This window comes from Dermacentor variabilis, chromosome 6, assembly GCF_050947875.1.
Source record: "Dermacentor variabilis isolate Ectoservices chromosome 6, ASM5094787v1, whole genome shotgun sequence".
NCBI classification, from domain to species: Eukaryota; Metazoa; Arthropoda; class Arachnida; order Ixodida; family Ixodidae; genus Dermacentor; species Dermacentor variabilis.
The window spans coordinates 57883867-57910042 of record NC_134573.1 but is presented as its reverse complement, the minus strand read 5'-3'; the positions used below and the strand labels follow the sequence as shown (position 1 = coordinate 57910042).

Sequence of the window (26176 nt, the reverse complement as noted above, 5' to 3'; positions counted from 1 at the left end):
TGGGCGGCAAGAAATTGAAAACCTTTGCATCCCTAGCGCCTGCTCGGCCTCCCGACTTGATTCGGCGCCCATTCCCATCGCCACAACCTGTAATGACCAGTATTTTGCTCCCAGACCGCGCAATCCTGCTGAATCGCGAACCTCAGACGACAAACCGATCTGCTTTTGCTGCCACCGCGTTGGTCATGTATCCCGCCACTGCCGCACTACTTGGATGCCGCCGAACTGGAGCTCATTCCCTGAATCCTCGCCCATACACCGACGCTCGCCATTATTCACCTCGCCGTCTGTACCCTGCTTCTGATGCCCCTGACAGTCGCTCCTCGGCGAGATCGCCGTCGCCTAAACGCTGTCGCTCCCCGAAACCCAAACCTCGCCGCTTTTCCTCGCCAAACGAACGGACGGAAAACTAGGCCATGCAGCTCTTGGAGGTAGTGCTGCATCACGCTCGTCCTTTCCAAATTCTCCGTTGACGCTCCTCACCAACACGAACCTAATTGAAGCAGACGTGAATGGTGTTTCGTTGACGGCATTAATTGATACTGGAGCCCAAGTGTTCATAATGAGCTTTAACATAGGTTAACGCTCATTATGAACACTTAAAAACTTTCTCACGCCTGCCATCACTCGAGCCGTACGCGTCGCCAATGGCGCGACTGTTGCCGTCAGGGGTATGTGCATTGCTCTCGCAGGAATTGCTGGCTGTTAAGTTCCAGTCCTGTTCCCCGTGCTCACCAGTTGCACTCATCACCTAATCTTCGGGCTCGATTTTCTGCCGACGGATTCTGCCCTCATCGACTGTTCCACCGGTGCGCTGTGCCTCGAGCTTCCTCTTCTTTCAGACGTTCGCCCCCAACAACCGAACACCCTCTTCACTACAGCGTTTGTTCGCTTACCTTCAAAAGCCCTAACCTTCGTCGAATTGGCCTCAACGGCCACCGTGCCTGACAGCGACTATGGCGTCACACCTATTCGTGATGTCCGCCTTGTGGGCGACATCTATGTGCCACACTCCGTCGTAACCCTTGCCGCTAATCCGATGCGTCTCTGGTTATGAATTTTGGCTTGACAAAGCAAGTGTTACCTGAAGGCATAGCGGTAGCCACGCTGTGGTCAGTGACAGACGACCACGTCACTGCTTTTGCAGCCGACGCATGTCCAGATCCTCCTGATTACCTGCAGAATGCCTTGAGCCTCGACGGCACATTACGTCACATGGTCACTCCGGGCCTCGCACCTGACCCAACAGCCGCCCTTTATCGCCTTTTGCTTTCCAACCTCGACATATTTGACACTTGCAATCAACTATTTGGTCAGATGTCCCTTGTTAAGCATCGGATAAATACTGGTGATGCTGTTCCCATTCACCGGCGACCGTATCACGTGTACACGGCAAAGCGGCAAGTTATTCAGTAGGAAGTAAAACAGATGCTCGCCAGAGGCACTGCTGAGCCCTCGTCGAGTCCTTGGGCGTCGCTGGTCGTGCTACTGAAAAACAAAGATGGCACGTGGTGTTTCTGCGTTGATTACCGCCACCTAAACCGAATTACTAAAAAGGACGTTTACCTTTACCACGAATCGACGACGCTTTTGATTGTCTTCACGGTGCCAAATACTTTTCGTCCACACCGACCTTCGACCTGATTATTGGCAGATTTCCGTCGATGAGCAAGACCAAGAAAATACCGCTTTCGTCACTCCAGATTGCCTCTACAATTCAAGGTTATGCCTTTCGATTTATGCAGTGCCCCAGCCACGTTCGAACGGATGGTCGAATTTCTGCTTTAATGTTTCTGCTTTAAGGTTTCAAATGGTCAACTTGCCTTTGTTACCTAGACGAAGTCCTTGTGTTTTCTCCAACATTTGAGACGCCCTTTGAGCACGTCGTAACTATTCTTAACGCCTTCCGCAAAGCTGTGCTCCAATTGAACTCATCGAAGTGCCACTGTGGGTGCCGACAGACTACAGTGCAGGCCATCTTGTCGATGCTTCCAGGTACAACCAGACCCAGAGTAGTTTTGAGCAGTAACGGCTTTTCCTATACCTCAGTCTGTCAAAGACGTCTGGAGATTTGTGGGGTTCTGTTCTTATCTCCGACAGTTCGTGAAAGATTTCGCAGCAATCGCTCGACCACACTCTCAACTTCTGAAGAAAGATGTGCCTTTTACGAGGGTTCCCCTCAGGCTGCCGCATTTTCACGCCTTATCACGATTCTCACCAATCCACCGGTCTTGGTCCACTTTGACCCATCCGTACCTACAGAGGTCCGAACCGATGGCAGTGGTTATGGGATCGGCCCCGTCAAATCGCAACGCCCACATGGACACGAACGCGTTATAGCCTACGCTAGCCGGCTCCTGACAACTGTAGAGCGCAACTATTCAATTACCGAGCGGGAATGTCTGGCTCTCGTCTGGGCTATTTCAAAGTTCCGCCCATGTTTATAGGGCAAGCCCTTGTCAGTAATCACAGACCATCATGCGCTCTGTTGGCTTTCGTCGCTCAAGGATCCTACTGGCCGGCTCGGTTGTTGGGTCCTCCAACTACAAGAATATCCCTACACAGTGATTTACAAGGCTGACAATACTGACACTGACACCTGCGTTCTGTCTATTTCTCCACTGCTCCATATCGCCGACAAGCAGAGTAGTGACCCGCCCTTGCGTATCATCACTGACCACCTAGAATCGTCACTTGCCGGCAGTTCCCTTCGCTGATTCACACTTCAAATAGCGTACTCTACCGCCATAGCGTTCGCCCCGACGGCCTTGCATTGCTCCTTGTGATCCCTAAACAGCTTCGCTCGGCTGTTCTCCACGAACTTCGCGACTTCCCCACTGCCGGTCCCCTGGGTGTGTCACGTACCTACGACAGGATCCCCCGACGCTTTTTTTGGCCAGGGCTTACTCGCTCCGTCCGAAGATACGTAGCTGCGTGTGAGAAATACCAGTCACGCAAGACACCATCGACGCTCCCAGCTGGGTACCTTCAACCACTCGACATTCCCGCAAAGCCATTTTTTCGGGTTGGTTTGGCTTACTCGGCCCTTTTCTTCTTTTTACCTCTGGGAACAGGTGGATCGCTCTGGCCACGTATTACCCTATGCGCTACGCCATTACCCGAGCGCTTCCTACAAGCTGCGCCACAGATGTCGCCGAATTCTACGCAACGGGATTTTATTACATGGAGCTCCGCGACAACTACTCAGAGACCGTGGCCGGACATTCCTCTCTAAAGTTATGCAGTCCTGTGCCACGAGGCACAAGCTATCCACGTCATACCGTCCGCAAATAAATGGCCTCACGGAGCATCTCAATCGCACTCTCACAGACATGCTCGCGAGATATGTCTCTTCAGACCACACTGACTGGGACCTCGCTCTTCCGTATGTCACAGTTTCTTATAATTCCTCGTGCCACGACACAGCCGGTTTTTCCCTATTTTTCCTTCTGTTCTGCCAAGAACCAGCACTGCCCCTCGACAAAACCGTCCCTGTTCATGCGGCTGCGACCAGTAAATGTGCACTTGACGCCATCGCCCGCTGTGCCCATGCAAGGGAAATTGCCCGTGACCGCCCTCTGAAATCCCAAGAGAGTCAAAGGCGTTTGTGCAACCGGCGACACGGAGCCGTGCACTTCCCACCTGGTTCTTTGGCGCTTCTATGGTCTCCGTCGCGTCAGGTGGGCCTGTCAAAAAACTGCTGTCTCCTTACACAGGCCGTAGCGAGCGCTTCGTGCCGTGACTCCCGTAACCTACGGGATCGCCCCTGGCGCCCAAGCTGCTTCCCAGTCTTGTGATATCCTGCACGTTACACGACTGAACGGTATCACCCTCCCAGTGATTATGGGGCGATTACTGGGGATTATGCTACACGCGTGTGGTATTTGATTGTTTGAACGAGGCGCGCAGGTGCCATCACTCGAGAAACGATGAGAAAGAACGAACTGGGCTCGTGCTGTGAATCTAACCGGTCAGCTCTGCAACCGCTGTGGTGTATATAACCTGTAAACAGTTGCTCGTCTTACTTACTCGTCATTGGCCTAACAATATCTATAATTTAACAGATATTGATGAAATGGGTCCAGCAATTGTATTATAAAAGCATTTCGCTGTTTTACAGCCACTTTAATAGGAAAATCAAAGCAAATATGTCGGTGCGCAGAGCTGTAGCTGCAAGTCAACGCAAGAAAGTGGCTTGCCGAGGAACGCATGGTGCTTATAGACTCACCTGAACACCGCCTACACAGCTTGTACGCATTCTGAAGATAACATAGGAGACGTAATCCTATAGGGTGAATGGACACAAGGCTATAGAAAGTACAGAAATAGCATACAACGAAAGTGGCATCTCAATGCGTGTAGAATAGAACAAGCCAACTTCACTAAGCAGTGCTAGGTGGAGATTAGAGGCCACGTCTTACGGTCAGAAGATTGGGCCATCTTGCCAGAAGGAAGATAATTATTGGGGAGTGGCAACGAGTTAACAAATTTTGAGCTAAGAAGTTTAAAGTATCTAAACTGCACAAATCGTTAGGAGAAACAGCATACTCGGCGCTCCAGGTGAATTTTGATGGCCGAATTTTTTTAATGCGCACCTAAAGCTACGTACACGAGCGTTTTTTTCTAGTCCTCTCTGATTGAAATGCAGCCGCGGGAACTGGTAATCGCAACCTGGGCCTCCTGCACTGTAAGACAGCGCCATACCCACTGATATATAGAGGCGGCTCAATTCGGAGATATAAGGAAGCTAGAAACCTAGCATACTTGGCTGAATATGAACTGAAACAAAGCCGTCTGCTTGTGCTTTGGTACCACCAGTGATAAAGACCTACCTTGCAAAAGCAGGCAATATTTTCTAAGTTGTTGGGGAAGTACATATCATCTAGGTGATGTAGTCGACACTTCCAACGGGCAGGCAGAGACTCGCCTTTTGATACTTGTATGGCAAAGAGGCTGGTTCATCAATATCTGCATAGTAGACACAGTAGGTTAGAATAAATCAAGGCCGCATCACTGTTTCTTCATTATGCTGCAAACATTCAGCTTCTGCTTCTGTAAAAAATGATATGATAATGTAACAACATTTTGCTATTGCCTTTGACAAACTTATACCAACAGTTGACATCCAGAAGAATAACGTTGCTAGCTCCATTACTGGCATGGGACCCTGATTATGAAGAAAGTAATTCACAGAAGAATGAAAATGGTTTAGAATGCATACGGTTGGCATTCTGAAATGCTGACTGCAAGCTTTTCACTCTCGCTGAAAAGAAAAATGTACAATTATTGCATTGTACCAGTGCTTACATGGGGCCAGAAACTTGGAGGCGAACATTGAAGCTCTAGAACAGGTTAACGACGGTGCAAAGAACGATGGAATAAACTATGTTAGGCGTAACGTTTACAGAAAGTTGTGTGGATCAGAGGGAAAATGGTGATAGCCGATGTTATAGGAAACACTAAGGTGAAGAAATAGAGCTGGGAAGGCCATGTAATGCGTATGGCAGCTAACCGGTGCGTCATTAGAGTTACACCGTGGGTGCCAAGGGGAAGAAATTGTAGTCGAGGACAGCAGAATATTGCAGGGGGGAGGGGGGCGGATGAAATTAGGAGATATGAAGATGCAAGTTGAAATCAGCGCATGACAGATCGTTGCAGATCATTGGAGGGATTTTCGTCCTACAGTTGTCCTATGTTGTTCGTCCTATGTTGATGATGAATATGAGACCAAAGCCGAAATGTATGCAAGTTTAAGTTCTAAGACAAAGTGACACCCAATCTTCCGTTCTAGTTTGTCGCATACTCTGCTAATGGTGCCGTGCATTTACTGCTCGACCGTTTTAGAAGGAACCAGATGATGAGTCTATTTGCTGGGACTGAATTCAGTACATTTGCTTTCCTTTGCACAATAATTGGCTTCTCTTTATGATTAGGTAGGAGCTTACAAATTACAATTATCGATAATTTACAAAGCCCAGCGAGGGCTTAACTGAAACTTAGTTACAGAAATGTACTGTAGAGTTATGTGTTCAAGGAACTACAGACCCCTGCATTATTCTATTTTGTTCCAGTCAAGGGACCGAGAGCGCTGTTACACAGAGACTGTGCACGTCTCCACTCGCCGAATAAATCTGTACTCACGCGTGTTTTATCTGGCTTGTAGCTGGACGGGTTACTGAAAACGTGTTCTTTTTCGCAGAACGTGAGATGTCTCGGCTTTTGTACCGTGTCAGGTTTAGGATACTTCTGGGATTTCCCAGCCAGAAACCTGGATACATTAAACGCAATATGAGCAATCAAAGTAGCGGGCGCTGCTGCTGACGTGCTTGGCTTAAACAGCTAAGACAAAAGCTGTGCAATTAGTGAAGGGACTAAGACTATTGAGATAATTTTCTTAGTCCCCATAAAATGTCAGCCAAGACAGTCGATAATGATGTCAACGTATTCGAAAACGACACGCTTAAGTGTTGAATATTTTTTTAGGAAATGAGCCCAATATTACCCTGTAATACCATGAATAAAAAGCAGAAGAAAGGGAAAAGTCTTCGTTGATGTGTGTCCTCTTTTATGAATTACAGACAAGAAACACGAACAGTTCACGACCTTTCGAACCTTAGGCCGTTACATGGGACATGAGTCACAGAAGAATACAAATCACGCAGCAACGTTTGATGGAGTAATAAAAAACAACGCAAAAGAGAACTGTCGACACTTGGCCTTGCCGGCTTGACGGCTTCACTGTGTGTATCCACTGCTGACAACCTTGATTTTTCGCCGTCCTTGCCTCCTCGACCTGTCCAGCTTTTCGCCAGTAGAGCAGATGGAACTCGTCATGTTGATTGCTTCCATCGCGGCACAAATGGATGGAAAAGTTACCCTGTTCACGTTCACACTCACGCTGTCACAGTTCTCGTATTGAGCTTTCCATTGAATTGCGAGGCTGTCGCTGCCTCTTCATTTTCTCCATCGGCCGCCATCGCAGGCCATTGTGCATGTATTCGCGGCAAGGAAACTGTTGATTTATAGTCCTGCTCTCTTTATACTCCCTTCAGGGCTCTGAAGCCACGAGCGCACTGAGCCGCCTCGCTCCAAGGATGTCGCTTTCCTTTGGTTGAACGTCGCGCTGCTCATTAGGGTCCTGGAAACAGAGAACCGTAATGAGATGATGGTAATATATCACGGCTGCAAATGTACAGACCACGCATGATGTAAGCAAAAAAAATGGCAGCATTCATACGAAAATTCTTCTTGATATTAAGTGCCCCTACGGATTCTTCAGCAAAGTGAAAAAAGAAAGCGCCTACCTGAAAAAAATAGCTCTGGATTTTGTATTGTCGCGCATACTTTTTTTTTCCTGGTTTTAACGTTTGTCTCTGTAGCTTGCTTCGGGTCGGTGATTTACTGTGCCACCGCAATAAGGAAAGCCTTGCGAAGTGTATTTTAATAACCTGCTGTACATGCCTACTGCTATTTTTATTGCATGCCGTATGGGACAGTCAAGGGCCGTCAACCAAATAAGCCCTGCATTTCGGTCATTGCATGACAAGTCTTATTTCATGGCTATTCAAGCTGTTGGAACAAATTCGGAAATTCATTAACTGCTGACCAAACTTGTCATTTTATCACTAATTCTAAGTGCACCATCAGTGAACATGAAACTTTGTTGGCAGGAAACAAAGAATTACTGTCCGAAGTTCCCACAGTCTCGTTTAAATAACGTACACCAGTCGGTAATTTACAAAATATTTCACTCTAACAAATTTGAAAAGGAAATTGTTGAGGGTTCTTTGTGTACTTTTATACTGCTTAATAGTGTCTGTATTTGCGGTATTGGTAAGAACATTAACTTGCAATAGTGAAAGCGTGTATTTATTGGTGCTGTAACCAGACTTCGTGGCTGGCGATTTCCACAGTGTAGATAATGGATAGATTGAGTGTGATTTCACCTAGGCGTTCGACATTTTTTCACGTTCTTCTTTGTCGCTGATATAAATACATTTTTTTTTCATTGCAAAAGCCCACAGTACCAAGGACGTGGAAACAGTTGAGGACAGTGAAGACCGTCACTCGACCGTCGACGTGGTTGGGGTTCGTTCTCAAGGCCGTTAGCATATGTAATTTTACAGCAACCGGAATGACAACGCTGCAGTGAAGCGATGAGTTATTAGCACCGGAAGCGTATGGCTTAAACCTTGGTCGGAACACATATAGATGCAAGTGTATTGTATGGCTTTGGCTGTTGTCGGTACGAGGATGACCTATGGCACACTCTATATACAATTCTTAATTGACAGCATATAGAATCAAAGGACGCAGCAGTTTAAGTTACTTTGCATTGCCGGTATATGCCTTGCCTTCGCTGTTCACTAGCAAGTTAATTTATAAATCACTATATGGCAATACGTTTTGTGCCTAAACCTCATTTTAATAGCGGAATGTGTAGCCTTTCCTTGAGCTTTTCATTCGGGGCCAGTACCCTTCAGGCTCCAGCTTACATGTTTGCGCCGCGGCTGTTTTGCGACAACAATTCGGCTGGGTGCTTAGTATATGTAGATTTTATTAGGGAGATGCTTATACATACCTGCTGGATGGCTTATAATAGGATCGTCCGTCACCTGTTTTTTTATTCGTCTTCATCTGATTTTTTTAGCGAGGAGTCTTAAGGGCACCCACATCTGTTGTACACTATTTCTTTCAAACTTTTGACCTGTTATGTAAGCGAGATCAGCCGGAACCAACAGGTGATGGCATGTAAATAAAATGAAAGGCTGGCATTTTCATCAAGTACCGTGAAGCAGTGGTGCAGCACGAACGCTTCAATTGCAATACCTTGTTTGTTATACGAATTATTGCAGTAGTCTCCCGTAGCTTCAGCCAAGATTCAGGTAAGTGCCAGCTTTCGTTTTCACCTCATCGTTCACCTTATTATCTTGCAAGAAACAAGAGACACAATATTATCTGAGTTTAGGAAAACCATTGGTACGCGTGAATTCGAGCATTAGCAGCGTTAGGTCATGGTCGTCACAACAATGTATGACTAAGAAGCTAGTAACAATGAACTCAGAGTACGAAAACCTGGTAGCATCTGCGGACAATACAAGAAGCAGTAGTGCGGCGCAGAGAGAGCAGAATGGAAACGCAATGGAGTTCAAAAGTTGGAAGATGTTGTAACTCACCGTTTTTATCAAATGTATGGCACACATGAGAATAGATGCCACAATTGGAGGCACGCCAGCAAGCAGGAATGCAAGGTTGTAATTTCCTCTTTGGTCATAGAGAATTCCTGCCAAAGAAAAAACAACCCGCTAAATGCAAGCCCAGCCTTCGTCAAGCGATGTCAATGCCTTCTCTTACAATATTTTGCTTTTTCCTAAAGACAAGCTTCAATGATAGGTCTCCATGCTTCAGATAGCTTCAAATGATTAGCAGTTCTTACTTATAACCTTAATGACACCTAAACAGACGACGCGTGAGCCTGGTATTTTACGGATACAATGAACACAAAAGAACACCGCCTCCAAGACTTTACACGGCACTGCGGACGCTAGCTGATCTCTGAGGTCATGTCGAACAGTCGTGCTCTGAATGAACGTTCTAGGATGTACATCACTTCCGGCACGCCTTAACTTAAACAAACTCCTTTTTTTCAGTTTCAGAATAAAAAAGGTCTATTCTGCAAGTTTTCTGTAATGCATGCAGCCTCATATACGTGAAGTTGTCCATGTAGCCTGCTCTATATCTATACTACCTGAAACTAGGCCTTTTTCGTGGCACAAAAATTTTGAAGTCCAGTAACGATAATAAAAAATATCATAAAGTATACTGTCCGAGCAACGCCTACCAGCTGCAACGAACAGAAACCTTAGTGCACTGCGCCCTTTGTCCGTAGTGTTTGAGCTCGTATTTCACCACTTCCATGCAGCGAGGAACGCGCACTTTGCTTTTGCCTGTTGTTTCATTTTATACACCATTTTAGACAAATTTAATTCCAGTTACACATCGAAAACACTTATCACTCAGAAGCCCGGTCGTTCCAACAGCACGCAGTACGTTGATTAATATCGCAATCTTTACTGAAAGCCAGGGAGCGCGCTAATTTTTCAGCTTTGCCGTGTAGGAAGCTTACTTTTTATATTCACGTAAAAGCGGCCTGCAGTGAGAACCCTTCCGGTGGTTCTGATTTCAACTGATATCTTATTTACTCTTTGGTAAGCTTCCATTGATTGTCTTCAAGGAATCAGTCTGAAAGATATGGTAATCACAGTTTTTGCATTGGTATGCGTAAACGGATGCATAGTGTCATGCAGGAAGCGTACAAAAAAGCACAATAACGAGAAGTGTATAGTAAAAAAGTGTCAGCATACTTTGGCAGCGAAAGGCACGCGGCCCCGCATAAATGACAATGACAGGAGCCATGATGCTTTAAAGATATTTGACCCAATAATTGATAGCACCAACTTACGACTGGTTCTCTGGCTTTAAAAACATATGAACTCTAGCCACCGTTATAATGTACAATTATGGCGATTTGGCTATACATATATATATATATATATATATATATATATATCACGGTATTTTGTTTGCGATTAATTTTTTCAACTAGATAATAGTAAACACACGTAGCAATACACAACGACGAGGCCGACATTCATAGCTGTGAAAGTTTTCAACATGCAGTGTTTGCTGCCAATCTTGATGGCAAGGCGACAATGGTTTTCGTGCGCATTGATTCGCGTTTACATTTCATACTGAATCTTTTTTTTTGCAAGAATAGCAAACGACACAGTATTTTGTTTAGTCAAGCTGTCGAACTGAGATGCGATAAGGCATGAGTGTGCTCCACACATCTGCGGTCTGAATCACAGCGCCACCGAAAGTCTATCTTGCTGCTACAAGTGCAGTATGCAATACTGTATGAGCCTGAATATTACGCATCATTACTCAATGTTTCACTGACAGCCTCTTGTCTTTCATGAAGGAAGCCTTAATCGAGAAAGAAGGAGTATCCATTACTAGGTAATTATACGCCGAGAAACAAGGCGACTTGAACAACACGAGTGCGCATCGTCTTCTTTGTGTCACCTTCTTACTAACTTGTCTTATGCCGGGTTATATCGCTGATGACCGGAGTTGAACTTCATCAATGCGATAACTTTAAGAGATGTATCCGTTGTCGTCATCACATGGTGCTCAGTGAAAATTCCTGAAAGATAGCTAGGGCGAAATACTACTTTGAAATATAGAAATACCGAAGCATCAGAATATAAACATAATCTTCCTATGTACATGAAAACAAAATTATGCGAGATGGCAAAAACAAAATCACCCCCTTATCCTTATATTTTGCATGTTTTGTTATGACGAACTGTTCTAAACATAGAGTAGACGTCACTCTTTCTACATGTGACACTACTTTCTGGCATAGTTTCAGTCAATACGATTAAGTTTTCGGTTGGAAGCGTGGGCTTCCAGTGAGGAAATTCGCGAGCAGCGGTTCTTACTGCACACTTATATATATATAAACATGTAGGTATTGGAAAAGTATTGTTCCACTTACTGTTGAATGCAAACGCTATTTTATGCATTGAAACACAAAGTTACCTGGAGGCTATATATTTCATAGGGCAGTTTGAAAATTAATATATTGCTGAATTTTCTTCGTCGTGTCAAAATCCTCCACTGACGCTCCCGACGAACCAGAATTTACTTGATTTTCTCGTCGACGGGTGTCCCTTTGACGGCGGTAATAGGTATTAGAACCCGGAATCCATGATGAGTTGTAACCTCCATCGTCGAATGAGAAAGGTTCTCACGCCTGCTGCTACACGAGCCGTACGCGTGGCCGATGGCAGCACCATTGACGTCACGGGAATGTGTACTTCCCGTATAAATATCGCCGACCGCCACGTTCCTGTTTTAACAGTGCTGACCAATTGTCCCCATGACCAAATTATTCCTCGGACTCGACTTTATTACGGCGCATTCAGCTTTGATCGACTGCTCTGCCGGTACCCTTTGCCTCGAACTTCCTCTACTCGCGCAAATTCTTGCCGAAATGCCGAACAACTTGAGTACGACCGCCTTCGTCCACCTGCCGCGTAACGCCTTGACTTTCGTCGGTTTGCTATCATCTTTTCGTGTGGCCTATGGTGATTACGTCGTCACACCTGTTCCTTATGTCCTTTTGATGCGCAATATAGCTGTGCCCCACTCCGTCGTCAACGTCACCGATAACCGCACATGCTTCACCGTCGTCAATTTCGGCCTAACAAAGGAAGTTCTACCTCAACGCCTATCGGTTGCAACGCTGCGTGCTATAGGAGATGACCCCGTCACGGCGTCTTCAATAGACGTCGGCTCAGGTTCTTCACCATGTCCACAGGACGCTATTTGCCGTGACCTAACGTTTTGTCCCATGATTGGTTCGGACCTATTACCTGAACAAAGAGCAGCTCTGGGTCGCAATTCGGTTTACTACCACGACATCTTCGACCTCAACAATCGCCCATTGGGCCAGACTTCAATTGTAAAGCATCACATAAGTACTGGTGATGCTGTCTGAGTCATCGCTGGCCTTATCGAATGTCTGCTTCAGAGCTTAAGGTTATTCAAGATGAAGTGAACAAGATGCATCTCATGCCATAGTGTATTACTATGCGCTAGTTTACAAGTCGGGCAATTACATCAAGACGCCGACTGTTTATCACGCTATCCAGTGGACGAAGCAACCGCAGACCCTGACCCCGATGCTGACGCTTGCATTCTCTCCGTTTCTCAGCTGCTACACGTTTCCGACGAGCGACGCCGTCATGCCACCTTGCGCGCCAGCATTGGTGGCTTGCACTTACTTGACCCTTTCCGTCTATCCAATTCTGGCAACAAGTGGGTCGCTGTGGCGACAAATTACACCACGAGTTACGCCAGCTCCAGGGCCATGCCAACAAGCTGCGCCACAGATGTCACCGATTTTCTTTTGCGCGACGTTATTCTGCAGCATGGTGCTCCGCACCAACTGCTGACTGACCGTTGTCGGACATTTCTTTGTAAAGTCATCGCCGACATCCTGCAGTCCTGCTCAACCAAGCACAAGCTGACTACGTCTAACGATCCACAGACTAATGGTCTCACGGAGCGTCTGAATTTCACCCCAAAAAACATGCTTGCAAAATATGTCTCGTCTGACCATACTCATTGGGACCTAGCCTTACCCTATGTCACTTTTGCATATAGTTCTTCGCGTGACGACACTACTGGTTATTCCCCGTTCTTTTTGTTGTTCAGCCGAGAACCCACAGGGCCACTGGACGCATTCCTTCCATCCGCCGCAGCAGAGACCAATGAGTATGCACTTGAGGCCATCACCAGGCCAGCCTAAGCACGCGAAATCGTTCGTGCCGGCCTCGCGCCCTCCCAAGAGAAGCAGCAGCGTTTGTACGATCGCCAACACAGAGACGTCCACTTTTCGCCCTTTCTCTCTGGTACTCCTGTGGTCCCCGACTCGTGACGTTGGCCTATCATAGAAACTCCTGTCTAGGTACAGAGGCTCATATAGAGCGCTGCGTGCCGTGACTCCAGTTAAATACGAAATCACCCCAGTCAGTACCAGGGCCTCCTCTGCCCCGAATTACACTAACGTTATGCATGTCGCACACCTCAAACCATATTACTCTCCTGTTATCACCGATATTGCGACACACCGGTACGGTCCTTCTGCCGCCAGGGATAATCATACATGCATATCGCGTGTTTCTTGTGGACGATGCATGCGGACGCCCCGACGAAGACGACGAACGCTCTCTGGCTCTCGAGATGTCGGATGAACTGACCAGCGCTGCAGTTATCCTTTGTAAATATACTCTGTAAATAGTCTCCTGTTCTTAATCCTTCGTTCGCGTAAGAATATCAAAACTGTCGTAGTCTTGAAAATTCGTTTAATGTCGTTAGGCCTGGCATGCGCACTAGGTACAGTTCGTAGATTAAAATATATGCCGCAAATAAATAAAAAAAATGTTGATTAACTTATCTATGTTCATTACTCAATGGGCCATTTTGATTTCTCGTCAATGTAATGGCCACCTGACTGAGCGATTGAGATCACGAGTTAGGGTTGTGGTATCTGCTGCAGACAACTTTCAAAAAAGAGACCTCACCCAACATTATAGATTCGAAAGACGCATTACTGCCACCGCATGAAAATTTAAACACAACGTCGTCGTAACCTTACGCTTACTGCAAACACACACCTACCCTAGCCGGGCCGTCTTACACCACTGTTACCGAGAATAATACCCGTCTGATGCGTGTAAAGCGTACGGACAAAAAAAAGGATGAGAGACATGCTGACACACGCAGACACATGCATGAGATACGACAGTGGTGATGAAACCGCCGCCGTTTGCAAAAGCGTCCATAGCAGCGACCGTGACCACCGTACAGGAAGCCTCGAGATCGCTCCTTCCCGACGCCACCCTGAAAGCGAGGAGGGGGGGGGGGGGGTGATCCTTTTCCGTGAGCGTCCCCGCGCTGAAAGGCGGCTCACAAAAGTTCGGAGCTGGAAGAGCAGCTCTAGGCCATGGGATAAGCCGAAGATGTCACCAGAGTCCACGGACTTCAAGCCGCCACTGGAGGCCACCACAACCAAAAACTGCCCGACGGTTCTTTTTAATCACGTTTATTTTTGTCTGCTAAAGAAACATAACATATTTACAAGATCAATCAAGCGCTGCGAAAACTAGCTGCAAACGATCGAGCCAGGCAGCCTGTTTTTATTCGTTAGGTAATCATGTTCGTTTTCAAGAGGCGAACATATGTAGCACTATCCCTGGCGGCAGAAGCGTCGTCCCGACATATGTTAATATTTGTGGCAGCGTCTGAATGGCAACGCTTTGAGGTGTTAGACATGCTGAATATCACTGGACTGTGCTGCGAATGACGTAGTGGAAGCGGCGGGGAATACTTCATATGTCACGGAAGTGACGGCACAAAGTATGCCTTTGGGCTAGCGTACTGAGAGAGGAGCTTTTCTGAAAGCTGTACGTGACGAAATCGCGACCAGACAACCGTGCGAAAAGGGCACGTCTTTTTATCGTACAGCGTATAAACGACGCTGATTCTCTTAAGAGCTCAAAATGTTAGTGCGGGCATTCTTCCGATATTGCGCAACCCGAGTGACGGTGTTACGAATATAAGGAACGCGTCCAGTCGCAATGCTGTTTCTTGGCGGAGCACATGAAAAAGAACGGGGAATAACCAGCTGCATTGTGGCACGAAGAATTGTATGCGAACTTTACATATGGTAGAACAAGATCCCAATCACTGTGGCCCGACGAGACATACTTGGAAAGCATGTGTGTAAGAATTTAAATGAAGCGGTGCAGGAGACAATTTGTGCGCGAATGGTAAGGATGTGAAGCTTGTGGCGTGTTGTATGGGTCTGCAGGATCGTACGGCCATGGTCAGTAAGCAATTGCCTGAGGCTCCGTGTGGCCAAGGGCGCTATAACGTAAAACTATTCCAAACTTTTCTATTCCAATTCTACAATCAGACCACCGCGATTGGTCAAACACTTTTTTGGGCCACTCCCACTTTACTTGTCTGTCACGCGGCGTCACAAAAACCGCGATAGCTTCTCATCTGATATGACGTGTACGCACTGATTATGCATAAATTGACCGAACAAAACAAAAATAGTTATTTCTGATTCGACGCCTTTTTGCCATCAGCCCTCGGTTATTGGTCAAAAGTTTTCGGGCTGCACCCACTTCACCTGCCTCACACGCGACGTCACAAAACCACAAAACTTACCGCGTCAAAGTGACGCGCACGCGTTAAAGATGCATTATTATGCCGAACAAAACTGAATTTTCTTGTGCATAGCCGCAGGCTGCCCCGTTCCGAAAGGAATAAAAGATGGCTGCCACCCATCGCTCCGCCACTGGCTACTCGCCCCTGCCGGAGAGCATGGGTTTATTTGTGTGTAATAAAACTTTTTGCGTGGCCGTGTAACGTTTTAGAGAACTTTCGGCACGTTTACGACCTCTTTCTGCCAACTCTTCTTTGCTGAGGACCCGTTTTAGCGTCATTCTTAAGGTTCCGTTGCATGCCGCCGCGATTGTCGACGAGCCACCGCAAGCTAAGTAAGAGAAAGCGGAACAATCACCGAGGGCGGCACCACCTTCTTCATGCGGTTATCAATATTCAGTACAATGGCTCGGCCCCATCCAATCCCTTTCCACTTGAGCATGCTCCTCGCCTCTTCTGAGCCAATTAGATAAGATAAGCGGCTCAGTGCAGGCAATGTTATTCGTTTTTAAGCAAACAGAAGTGGCCTCCTATGAACGAGGGGAGCATTTCATTGGTTTGTTCAGACAACCCTGCGGGTGACCGCCCGATGCTTGCGTCGGCGCTGACGCAAATTTGACGTCAGGAGATTGGAATAAAACATATCAGAATAGTTTTACGTTATACGGCCCCAAATACCGTCCTGAATCAGCAACATCTGCGGCGCAGCACGTTTGTAGTGCTTGCGTTACTGCTTAGCGCATAGCGTAATCGGTAACCACACCTACCCACCTGTTACTGGATGGTGACACAGAAAAATGGCCAAATAAGTTCAAGCGAAAGTGAAAGAACGGTTCCCACGGGATGTCAAATGATTCAGGGCACTCTGCGGCGAACGCCGATGGCGTTTTTCGCCCCTGGTACAGATCGCAACAAGCAACGTATTTTCGTACGGAGCTAGCGATGCCAGATAAGAAAAAGCGTCGGCGGATTCGTATATTGGAGGGACGTCGACGTAGCAAGATGTTGAGACATCACGGTTTTCGTGGTGATCAGTCGAGCGGAGACCTTCCGGAACGACGAGGCTAGTGAGCAGAACCGTCAGGGTGAAAGTTGCAGCGGTTCAATACACCGTCTTTGGGAACAAAAAAAACGAAGGGACGCTCTTAAACGTGAAACTCGAGACAGTCAATCGGAGAGCACAAAGGGCCGTCACGGCGTCGCTCATTGGTGATGTGGAAGAGCTGCAAAATTGAAAAAAACGCAAATTTCGGCGTCCCTGTCCGTTGTGACGGCCGGTAGCTTATTCGCAAAGTAATGAGATAAACGGTCTCCGTCTTGAGGCAAGCGGCCGCATTTGTAAACAACCTTATACGAAAATTCTTGCTGACGCAAAGCCCAATGACAAACACGGCCGGAAGGATCTCTGAATCAAGAAAGCTAGCAGAGCGCATAATGGTCCGTGATTACAGAGAAAGGCTTGCAGCTTAAATGAGCCCGGAATTCGGAAACTACGTCGAGGAGAGTTAGGCATTCAGGCTCCGCAATCGAATATTTGCGCTCTGCGGCTGTGACAAGGCGGCTGACATAGGTAATAATCTGGTCATGTCCACGTGTGCGTTGCGTTAAGACAGTGCCAATTCCGTGCGTCATGATGGTGGTGAACTCCCGAAATGCAACAGCTTGATGCGGACATCATGCAAAAGGAACTTCTTCCTTGAGTAGTTCAATAAGCAGTCATGTGAATGTTGCAAAATCTTTTACGAGCCGCCGGAACTAGGAACACAATTTCAGGAAACTCCGGACATCTTTGGCCGACTAGGGCACAGGAAAAGAACTCACAGTGCATTTCTTGCGAATCAGGTATACCACCCACACGAATCATAAACAAGCCGGCCCAGCACTAATCTTTTGATGCCCGAATCAACACTTTGACAAATTTAATTAGAGACCACCCTTATTATTAGCTGATAGGCACTTTTGTAGGGAGACAGATGAAGGCGGTAGTAGTGAAGTTCTTGGGTAGTTCCCCACGAATATGGAACAGAAGTATGAGATTGAGGCAGAGATCAGTGACGCAACTGTCGATCAAACGGTGGGGGTAATCAGAACGCCTAGTCCAAGAATGAAATCATGGGGACAACTGGTCATGGCGGTCACAAGGCCTGGAAAGTGATAGTCCGCGATGCTTATGCGAGCAGAGCACATCCGACTGAAAGCAACAGCGCCGCCGTCGGCGACGCATACGACTCGTCTAGCAACAGGTGTAAGTTCCTTCTTCAGTCGACGCCGCTGCTTGGCGCTCATAACGGACCTCGGGAATCCAGTATCGATAAATGCCGTCAATGGAAACACCGTCAACTTGTATATATAGTTGGTTTTGGTTCGTAGAGAGTGTCAATGAAGGATTTTAGCATGGTGAAAATAACGTTACTAAAACTTTACTCCACAAAAGAAAATAAACACAGACTATCTCGTTCATGTTTGCACAGTAACAATGAAAAGGAAGATTAAGACTGACAATGAATCACACTTCAAGAACGCCACTCACAAACAAGCTTGTGCTTGTGCGTTTGTGCTTACATTCGCTTGCATGGCTGTCGCTTCTTCAGTACATCGCGTGCTCTATACTTTTATGTGTTTTTTCTATGTGGTAGTTAACCCAAGAAAAATAAACTTCCTTTGCAGGGATACGTTGTAGTGCTAACCTCATGCAAAAAAGCATATGCAGATGTAAGTGCTTGTTTTCCACAAGCAATTAAGTGGGGCAGTCAGGCGTGAAGGGGTGGAGGGGTGGACCGAGTGGATGTTGTTGAATTAGAAAGCGAGGGTATGTGTGCGTCTCATGGCGCGGACCTCATTATTGTCACGTTAGCAGCGGATCCGTTAAAATAACGTTAACATGAAAACTTCTTTGTTCTTTACAGCCTTCTAGAATAACGCAAAAGCCACTTTCACCGCGAAAAAGAGTCTAGTAAGTAAAAATATACGCAGAAGCGAAAGACGGGTGGCAACGCTGCCTTTAGTTTCCCGCACCGTCACGTCCTGATAGCACTGATGTTGACGACATAGGTTGCATGATGCTAAGTTAATCACTTGACAGTGAAAAGCGACTGGAATCTTTTATAAAAAGCCAGAAACTTAATATAGCAGCCTTTGAGAACTTCAACTCAGCCACGACAACCCAAATACAAAAAAGGCGCACTTCCTCCAGAAAGCTGAAACATCATTGCGATGGCAAATTAGTAGACAGCTGTACGAAAGAAGGACATAAGTTTTATTGGCCTTATAACTAGATAAAGGCTCACTTACTACTTAAATTAATAAGCATGAACACATCTTATTCGAAGACAACGGAAACTCCTTGTGAAAACGATGGAGTGAGGGAGCGCAGGAGCAGCAGCGAGAGACTTGACTTTTGTACTGCCTCGCGACTCAACGCTAAGTGGCCGGAACACAGGGCACACCAAGCTATGTGCCCTCGTCGCACCTAGACTCTGTCTACGCCACAGATCACTTTTCAAGGGACCGCTCGATAAAGCCATAAGGCTGTTTCACATGGCGCGATTAGGGCAATAAAATCGTTCTGCCGCGCACGGCGCAGTGTGATTTTCGCTGACAACTTTCACGTGCGTTTGCGGCAGCGCGATTTCCGTCAAGCGACGCGCTGGGTTGCCTCGTGCTCACGAAGTCTGCATCGTTAAATAAAAACAATATGAAAACTAGTCTAATATTCGAATTTTCCTATTTTTATTCGATAATAGAACAGGTACACCATTTCTTTTTAAGTTTAAAAGCGTTGAGACTTTACGACAGCTTGCAGATAGGGTGAGTGAGGCGCTACTCAACACCGCAAGTATAATCGTGCGGCTTCTGCTGCATCGGTGGGGTGGTTCCGTTTAGTACACTCTAGTTTCGCTGTTACTATGGAAGCCACAACTTTCTTTCGTGGATGAGTATTTGTTTTTGCACAAGAACAAGCTGCTATTGACTGTGCATGTATAAGCAGCTGGCGCAATTTGTAGCAATGACGAGGTTGACGACGGTGGCGATCAAGTGGGTACGTGTCTTTTGTTGAAGCGGCGATCTTCTCCCAACCTGGCGAGCACAACTGGCAGCAGCGTCCAGCGGAGCCCTGGACTAAGGGCAACCGACCGTTGTGCAAGAAGATGGACGAAGCCATCTGAAGACCGCAGAAGACCAGCGAATCTAGAGCTAATAAAGTTTTTCACTCACTTACGCACTCTCCCTACTTAGATAGCGTGCAGCTTCTCGTTTTTAACGAATTGTGTAAGCGGAAGAAAAGAAAAATGTTTATGACGCTCCTAAGCCGCAAACACTGGTGAGTACGCCCTAAAAATGGCTAAAACTGGCACACGACATTGCTCCACAGAGCTACCAACGTCTGGTAAAACAGGAAAGCGCCTATTTTGACAGCGCTTTGTTTCGTCACACACATTGCCCCTCCCACATCCCGGCGTTCGCTGCGACTGAGCGACGGCGCGAACAACCTTTTGGAATCCAGTCGCAGAGAGCCCGCGACGTCGCGGCGGTCGCCGAGTGACGGAATTCGCTGTGTCGCTTACTAAAAATAGCGCCATGTGAAACAGCCTATACGCGGCAGCGACAGAAAAGTGCGTGCTACCTCGCAGCTTTCCTCCCTTGCGCGCGACTGAGCCGCCATCGTCGCCTCACCTTCGCACGGTGTCATTCGGACATACAGCATGCGGCGCGCGGCAAGGGCGTTATCGCCTTTGGCTTTATACATGACATCACGGCGACGGCAGACATGCGCCTGAGGCGTCTACCAATTGCTATCATAAAAAATGCAATACATTTGAAATCCGTGACATCACACAAACTTCGGCTCAAAATTAAAAATAAAGTCAAGTTTGACCTTTTTCTCCTACCAACCTATTACAGCGAAACTGACAAAACTAAATATATATGTACAGAAAATAGAAAGAACAGTTTATCTATTTAAAGTTATTTAGTGTTTCTCTCTAGTGTTCAATTCAGTTGTCCAGCAACTGAACACCTGTCCGTTCCCAACTGGGACCGACCTTGCGAAGCCGTCTTTAACGCCAGTCATCGCAAATAAATCCACCGGCGCGTTCGTGGTGACATGGCAAACGACCCGCATCCTCGTTTACACCTTTTACAAGCGAACATCCCTTTACTTTGCTTCGTAGAAAGGCGTCGCATATCAGGTGGACTGGAAAAAGGAGTTAAAATTATCTGCAGTAGTTAGCACAATTCAAATTTTTGAAATGGATTGCTCGAACAGACTGACGTTATTTGTAGCATGAATACAATTACGTAATTGTATACTAAACAAATTTCACTAATCCAGCGTCAACTATTCACTTTACAGCACGTATTAGAACTGAAGAAATGTAGCAGAATTCACAGGGCGAATCCTCTTCGAAGACATTCTGAGGACACAAATTTCGAGATATTAATTGCCGGTGTGGGGAATGACATGTTATATTTGTCCTGCAGTGCAACAAACGGTCGTGGTAGCCGAGCAGTTTTAACGATGCGCTGCTGGCCAAGAAATTGTGGGTTCAACCCCAGCTGAGAGGGCCACCCTTCGACGGCGGAGGAATTCAAGAACGCTCGTGTACCGGTCATTGATTGGAGGTTATAGGACTAACTAAATGGATCGAAATTAATCCCGAGGTCTACTGCACGGTACCTCTCATAACCCCCTGTGCAAGTTTCAGGACGTACAAACCCCGAATTTTATTTATTTGTTTGTTCAGTTTATTGCAGTGTTGAAAACGTAGATGAAACAACGATCTATCTTGATTCAACCTTGACGTCGCATATCTCTAAACTATTGTCAACTTCAGAATATCTTCAAGGGGAGTATGGTAGCGCGATTCAAAGACGGGACAAGAGAAGACACAAAGGGACACGCACAGCGCTGTGTGTGTCCCTTTGTGTCTTCTCTTGTCCCGTCTTTGAATCGCGCTACCATACTCCCCTTGAAGATGCATTACCAACAAGCCCACATTGCAACCCTCGTGAACTTCAGAATATCATTGCCGACAATTCACGAACTGCCGTATATGTGGCCAAGGGACAAGTTTAAAAATTAATGTTTCCTAGATAGCCGATGATGCGTTTCAATTTCGCGTACCTGTTCAACAATCCGGTTCCTGAGAGAAAACGGGGCTATCGGCCATAGGCGACACTGTGAAAATTCTTCTAAGTTAGAAAAAAGGCGCACCCGCAAGATCATACCAATAAGGGACGCTATTGCCTAAAAAAAAACACGCTTTTTCATAGAACCTTTGGGTCTGAACTCAAGCTTGCTCTGCTTTTGTTACGTTATTTTGCCCAAGTGTATACATATTGCTGAGCATAGCGCACCGGCAGCGGGGGGTCCGGCGGTGAGCGGAACCGAGCAGAGTCCCAGCAGGAAACCGATGGCCTGCGAGGCACCGCGGGCCCCGGTCAGTCTCTGCGCCGCTGGTCCGATGAGCGAGATGAAGCAGCCGTCGCAAAGCCCCAGCAACAGGCAGACCAGCACGAGGGACACGTAGGTGTGCGCTGCAGCTATCGAGAGCGTGAGCAGGCCCATGGCCATGAACGACACCTGCAAAATCACCGCACAGAGCGTTGTATTGAACTCAATTTCGGGCCCTCCTGAAAACGATTAGCGTTTGAGGTGGCATAGAAAGTAGCCTATGAGGGCTGGATGTTTCAATCTATGCCATGAAACACAGAAACAATTCGTGCAATGGGAATAACTCTCTCCACTTTTTCTCTTATTATGCCCCTCTCCGTGTTATGTTGTTTGAGCGCATCTCACACGATAGGCCAAGCATGTTTCCCAGCAAACATCAAGTTGCAACATATGCTCATTAAGGCGTTGTAAAAAGTAAGACCGCCGAGTTAACCCGAGTCGGTGTGAAAAACAAGATAATGGAAAATATCTAAAACCAGCTGCTCACGCTGGGCCTGTTCTTGGACCTCAGCAACGCTTTCGACACAATGCAGCATGACACTCCTCAAGCAGGAGAATTTGTTTCGTTGTAGGGTAGTTCCAGTGGCAATTAGTTAAAGTGTATCTGAACTGCACTCAATATGTGACCATAAATAGCAGGTTATCTACTAAATTGATGATACGGCATGGTGTTCCTGGAGTCTACATCTTAGGGCAATTATTCTTTCTCGTTTATATCAATGCCATAACAACAATACCGGAATCACAAGAATTAGTAATATAAGTAGGCGCAACGAACGTTTTCTGTACCGGAAATAAGAAAGAATGTTTAGATAAAGCCGCGAACACATATCTTGTGGGAGTGGAGCACATTTCAAGCGAAAACAAAATTTGTAATACTTAAACTTGTAAGCATGCAAGATTCTTGCTAGATCAGTATAAAGTGTGATGAAACTTGATGAGGGAATGGAACTAAAACTTCTGAGTATTTGGTATTCTGAGGAGAGGACCAGGAGAGCTCATCGTCTCAAACTGCGGGGAAACGTTTTCAATGACGCGGACAGTCTGCATAGAATACAACAATCCGTACCAACATGGATAGAAATAATCATGTAGTACGCATTATTATACTCCAAGTTAAGCTATACCATGTTAGTATGGTGGACAACAAGACATACGAATATGATAAGTTTATAAAATTTAAAAAATATATAATACGTATACCTGCAAACTATTACGGCGATGTTAGGAAATTAAGCACGAAACGGATTCACTCTGTACAACGTTGCGGAAGCAGGCCAAATATCTTACTTTAAGCTGACACAGCATATAGACATGTACAAGCTGTGCAGTGGGTTTTTTAAACAGTGCTAGTGGACATGAAATTCTGAATCAGAAAAAGAGCCAACTATGAGCTGCAGACAATGCGTTTTCAAGCAACTAACAGGTTTAATAGAGATGCTATCAACTTAGACTTTCACAAACCAGTAGTTAATATGCAAAAGGGCTCCGGCAGTTCATCATTATGAAATAGTGTTGTGTTTTTCTTTATAAAGAAAATGTGAACGTGTGTAAAGGTGTCCCTACTAGTATGCGACAAGGACGGGCCTATGTCAGAACACTTTTTTCCATGGGTCCATATACCTTCCCAATGTACTGTGCAATGCGTGTGACTGGCAGTGCTCAACGTATGCGTCTGACGATACTGACTCTTTCAGGGGTTCATGGTCCTTTGCCAGTATTTACTGGGTTGCAGCTCCCTCGGCATATGCTCCTTTGTTTGCTGGAGGACACGCAAATGGTAGAGGACTGGGCTTGTGCCTGGCCTTGCTTGTAGCCTTTAGAATACGGTGTGTATAAAGCATTTTCCTGTTCACTTTCTAGTTTTTTGTTAGATTGACTCGTGATACCTTTCTGTTTTCCCGATGGTAAATACGCACTGAGCGGAACACAAAAAAGATTTCCTGATTTATTGATGCTGTTTTTCACTTATTAATGTCATGTGCAATTTCTTGTCTTGAAACTGCATCACAAAGACATATTGTTTTTTGCTACTTCTATGTGTCACGCTTTAGAGGGAATATGTGTGATGTAAGTGTCAATTCTTTCTTCTTTTCCTGAACAGTAATCTATTAACTGTGGTATCGTCGTACTTCAATGTACTGATGTTTTGTCAAACTACGACACGCGGAAGCTACTTTTCAAAAATGGGCCGGGGCACCATCAGCGTCCATATTGCCTTTACCCTCCGCCCCTTTAAGACCTCTTTTTAGATAAAAAAGAAAAGGGAAGAAATTACTTCTGTTCAGTGACTACCCTTTGGTATGAACGATTTGCCTCCTAGTCAATGCAGGCGGTGTGCCTGGCCCTGCGTAACTTGCCAGGGATCTTTAATTATCCGTCACCCGAGTTTGTTTACGTATGCATGCGAAATAATAACAAATGCTGCCTAATTCGACTGAAGACAAGCGACGACAGAATTGTGCGAACGTATACTTTCGAGGAACTGCCACGCGGCCATTGACCATTTTCTGTGAGCATGAAATATTGCTTTGAAGCCACAGATACAGCGAAAAGATTCTAAGAATATATAGCACGAATGCCCTAAACCTTATCGACAAGAGCTACGACACGTTCTATCGATTAACGGATAGTTGTTAAAAAAAATGGTTTAAATACATGGCTTCACACCGGGAACATTAGTCGCACCAGCGGACAAGTAAAATTGTAAGATACTGGCAACCAGTCTAATAACCTTTAATTTGCAGTTTATTTAAGATTTAGACACATGTTCAACTAAACAAAAGAAAAACAGTGTTTGGGGCATGTACATTTACCAAGCCATATTAGGCCTGCGCTATATTCGAAACACCTGTCCGCAAATCCTATTGAAATGAGCGCGCCGGAACTCTGCTTAATCTTTAAAGGAAGCACTCCACAGAGAATTGCAGCATGAAACTGTGACAGAGGGATCACATAAATTTCATAATATATTTGGCAGATGTTCGGGAGACTGCATGCATCCACTTCGTGAACAGAAATTGACACATTTTCGGAACGCACAGGCGGCCTCCAGCGAGCAGAATCCGTGAGTCGTGCATAGAGGTACCTGGCCTAATACAGGCGTTAGCCCGACAGAAGAACAACGAAAGACAAGAAAACTTAGCCCGACGTTTGCTGCGCTGTCCGCATGTCGCATTGGGCCTCGCAATGGAATAGCTACCGTGGCCATGCTCACATACCGCGTACCCGGGTTCACTTTTCTAACTATCAAGTTCAATAAATCATTTTTATTTCACACTGCGGCCGCTTCAGCCTGCGCTTTCTCTTTCAAACTTGCAGCTGACATTAGAGATGGCGTTAGCCACTCCCCAAGTGTTACCAAGTCAACCAATTTCCATGAATATGTGTACATTTTAATGTACTTTTCACACAAGCAGTTATTATTAGCGATTGTCATGCGTTGTAATAAAGGCAGCAAGCTGAAAATATCCACAAAGTGGGGCAGAATTCCCCAAATGGCAGCGCATAGCTTGTGCAAGAAAAACGCATGCTGGGAATCATTAAAGGCTTTAGTAAAGGTGATTGTGCTTTTCAGACCAATCGACTGTATTTTTGATGGTCAAAAAGCATGCTGACAAGGCCATCATCAAGAGCACAGGGCAACGGTCCTAATGAAGAATTGAAATACTTTAACACTGTGAACATGTCTTGCGCGTCAAGTTCATCTTTGTAATATGACGCCATTTCTAAAGCTTGCAAACAATGAATACATACAGGGCTATACGGTCGCGAAAATGTGTTTGTTTTTGCCACTCTTTTCAGCTATGTGGTAAGCTTATATAAGCGCACTTATTCCTTCTTTTTACTTAGGAAACATTATATATACAGAAAGGGCAAGCTGACATAAGGCTCCGGGATGGCCACCAAAAACAAACG

General features: G+C 46.1%; 1 protein-coding gene across 3 annotated transcripts in view; it reads right to left on the bottom strand.

Annotated features, from left to right (window-relative positions):
- Positions 1-6548: 6548 nt before the first annotated feature.
- LOC142584800 (monocarboxylate transporter 10-like) overlaps positions 6549-26176 on the bottom strand; it is a 107113-nt gene continuing 87485 nt past the window's right edge. For all 3 annotated transcript variants that reach the window (XM_075695073.1, XM_075695075.1, XM_075695074.1), the window contains 3 exons: positions 22162-22387; positions 9177-9283; positions 6549-7138 (listed from right to left, as the gene is read on the bottom strand). In XM_075695073.1, coding sequence (XP_075551188.1) covers positions 7049-7138; positions 9177-9283; positions 22162-22387 — 423 coding nt within the window. In that variant the 3' untranslated portion in view covers positions 6549-7048. The remainder of the gene's footprint in view (positions 7139-9176; positions 9284-22161; positions 22388-26176) is intronic.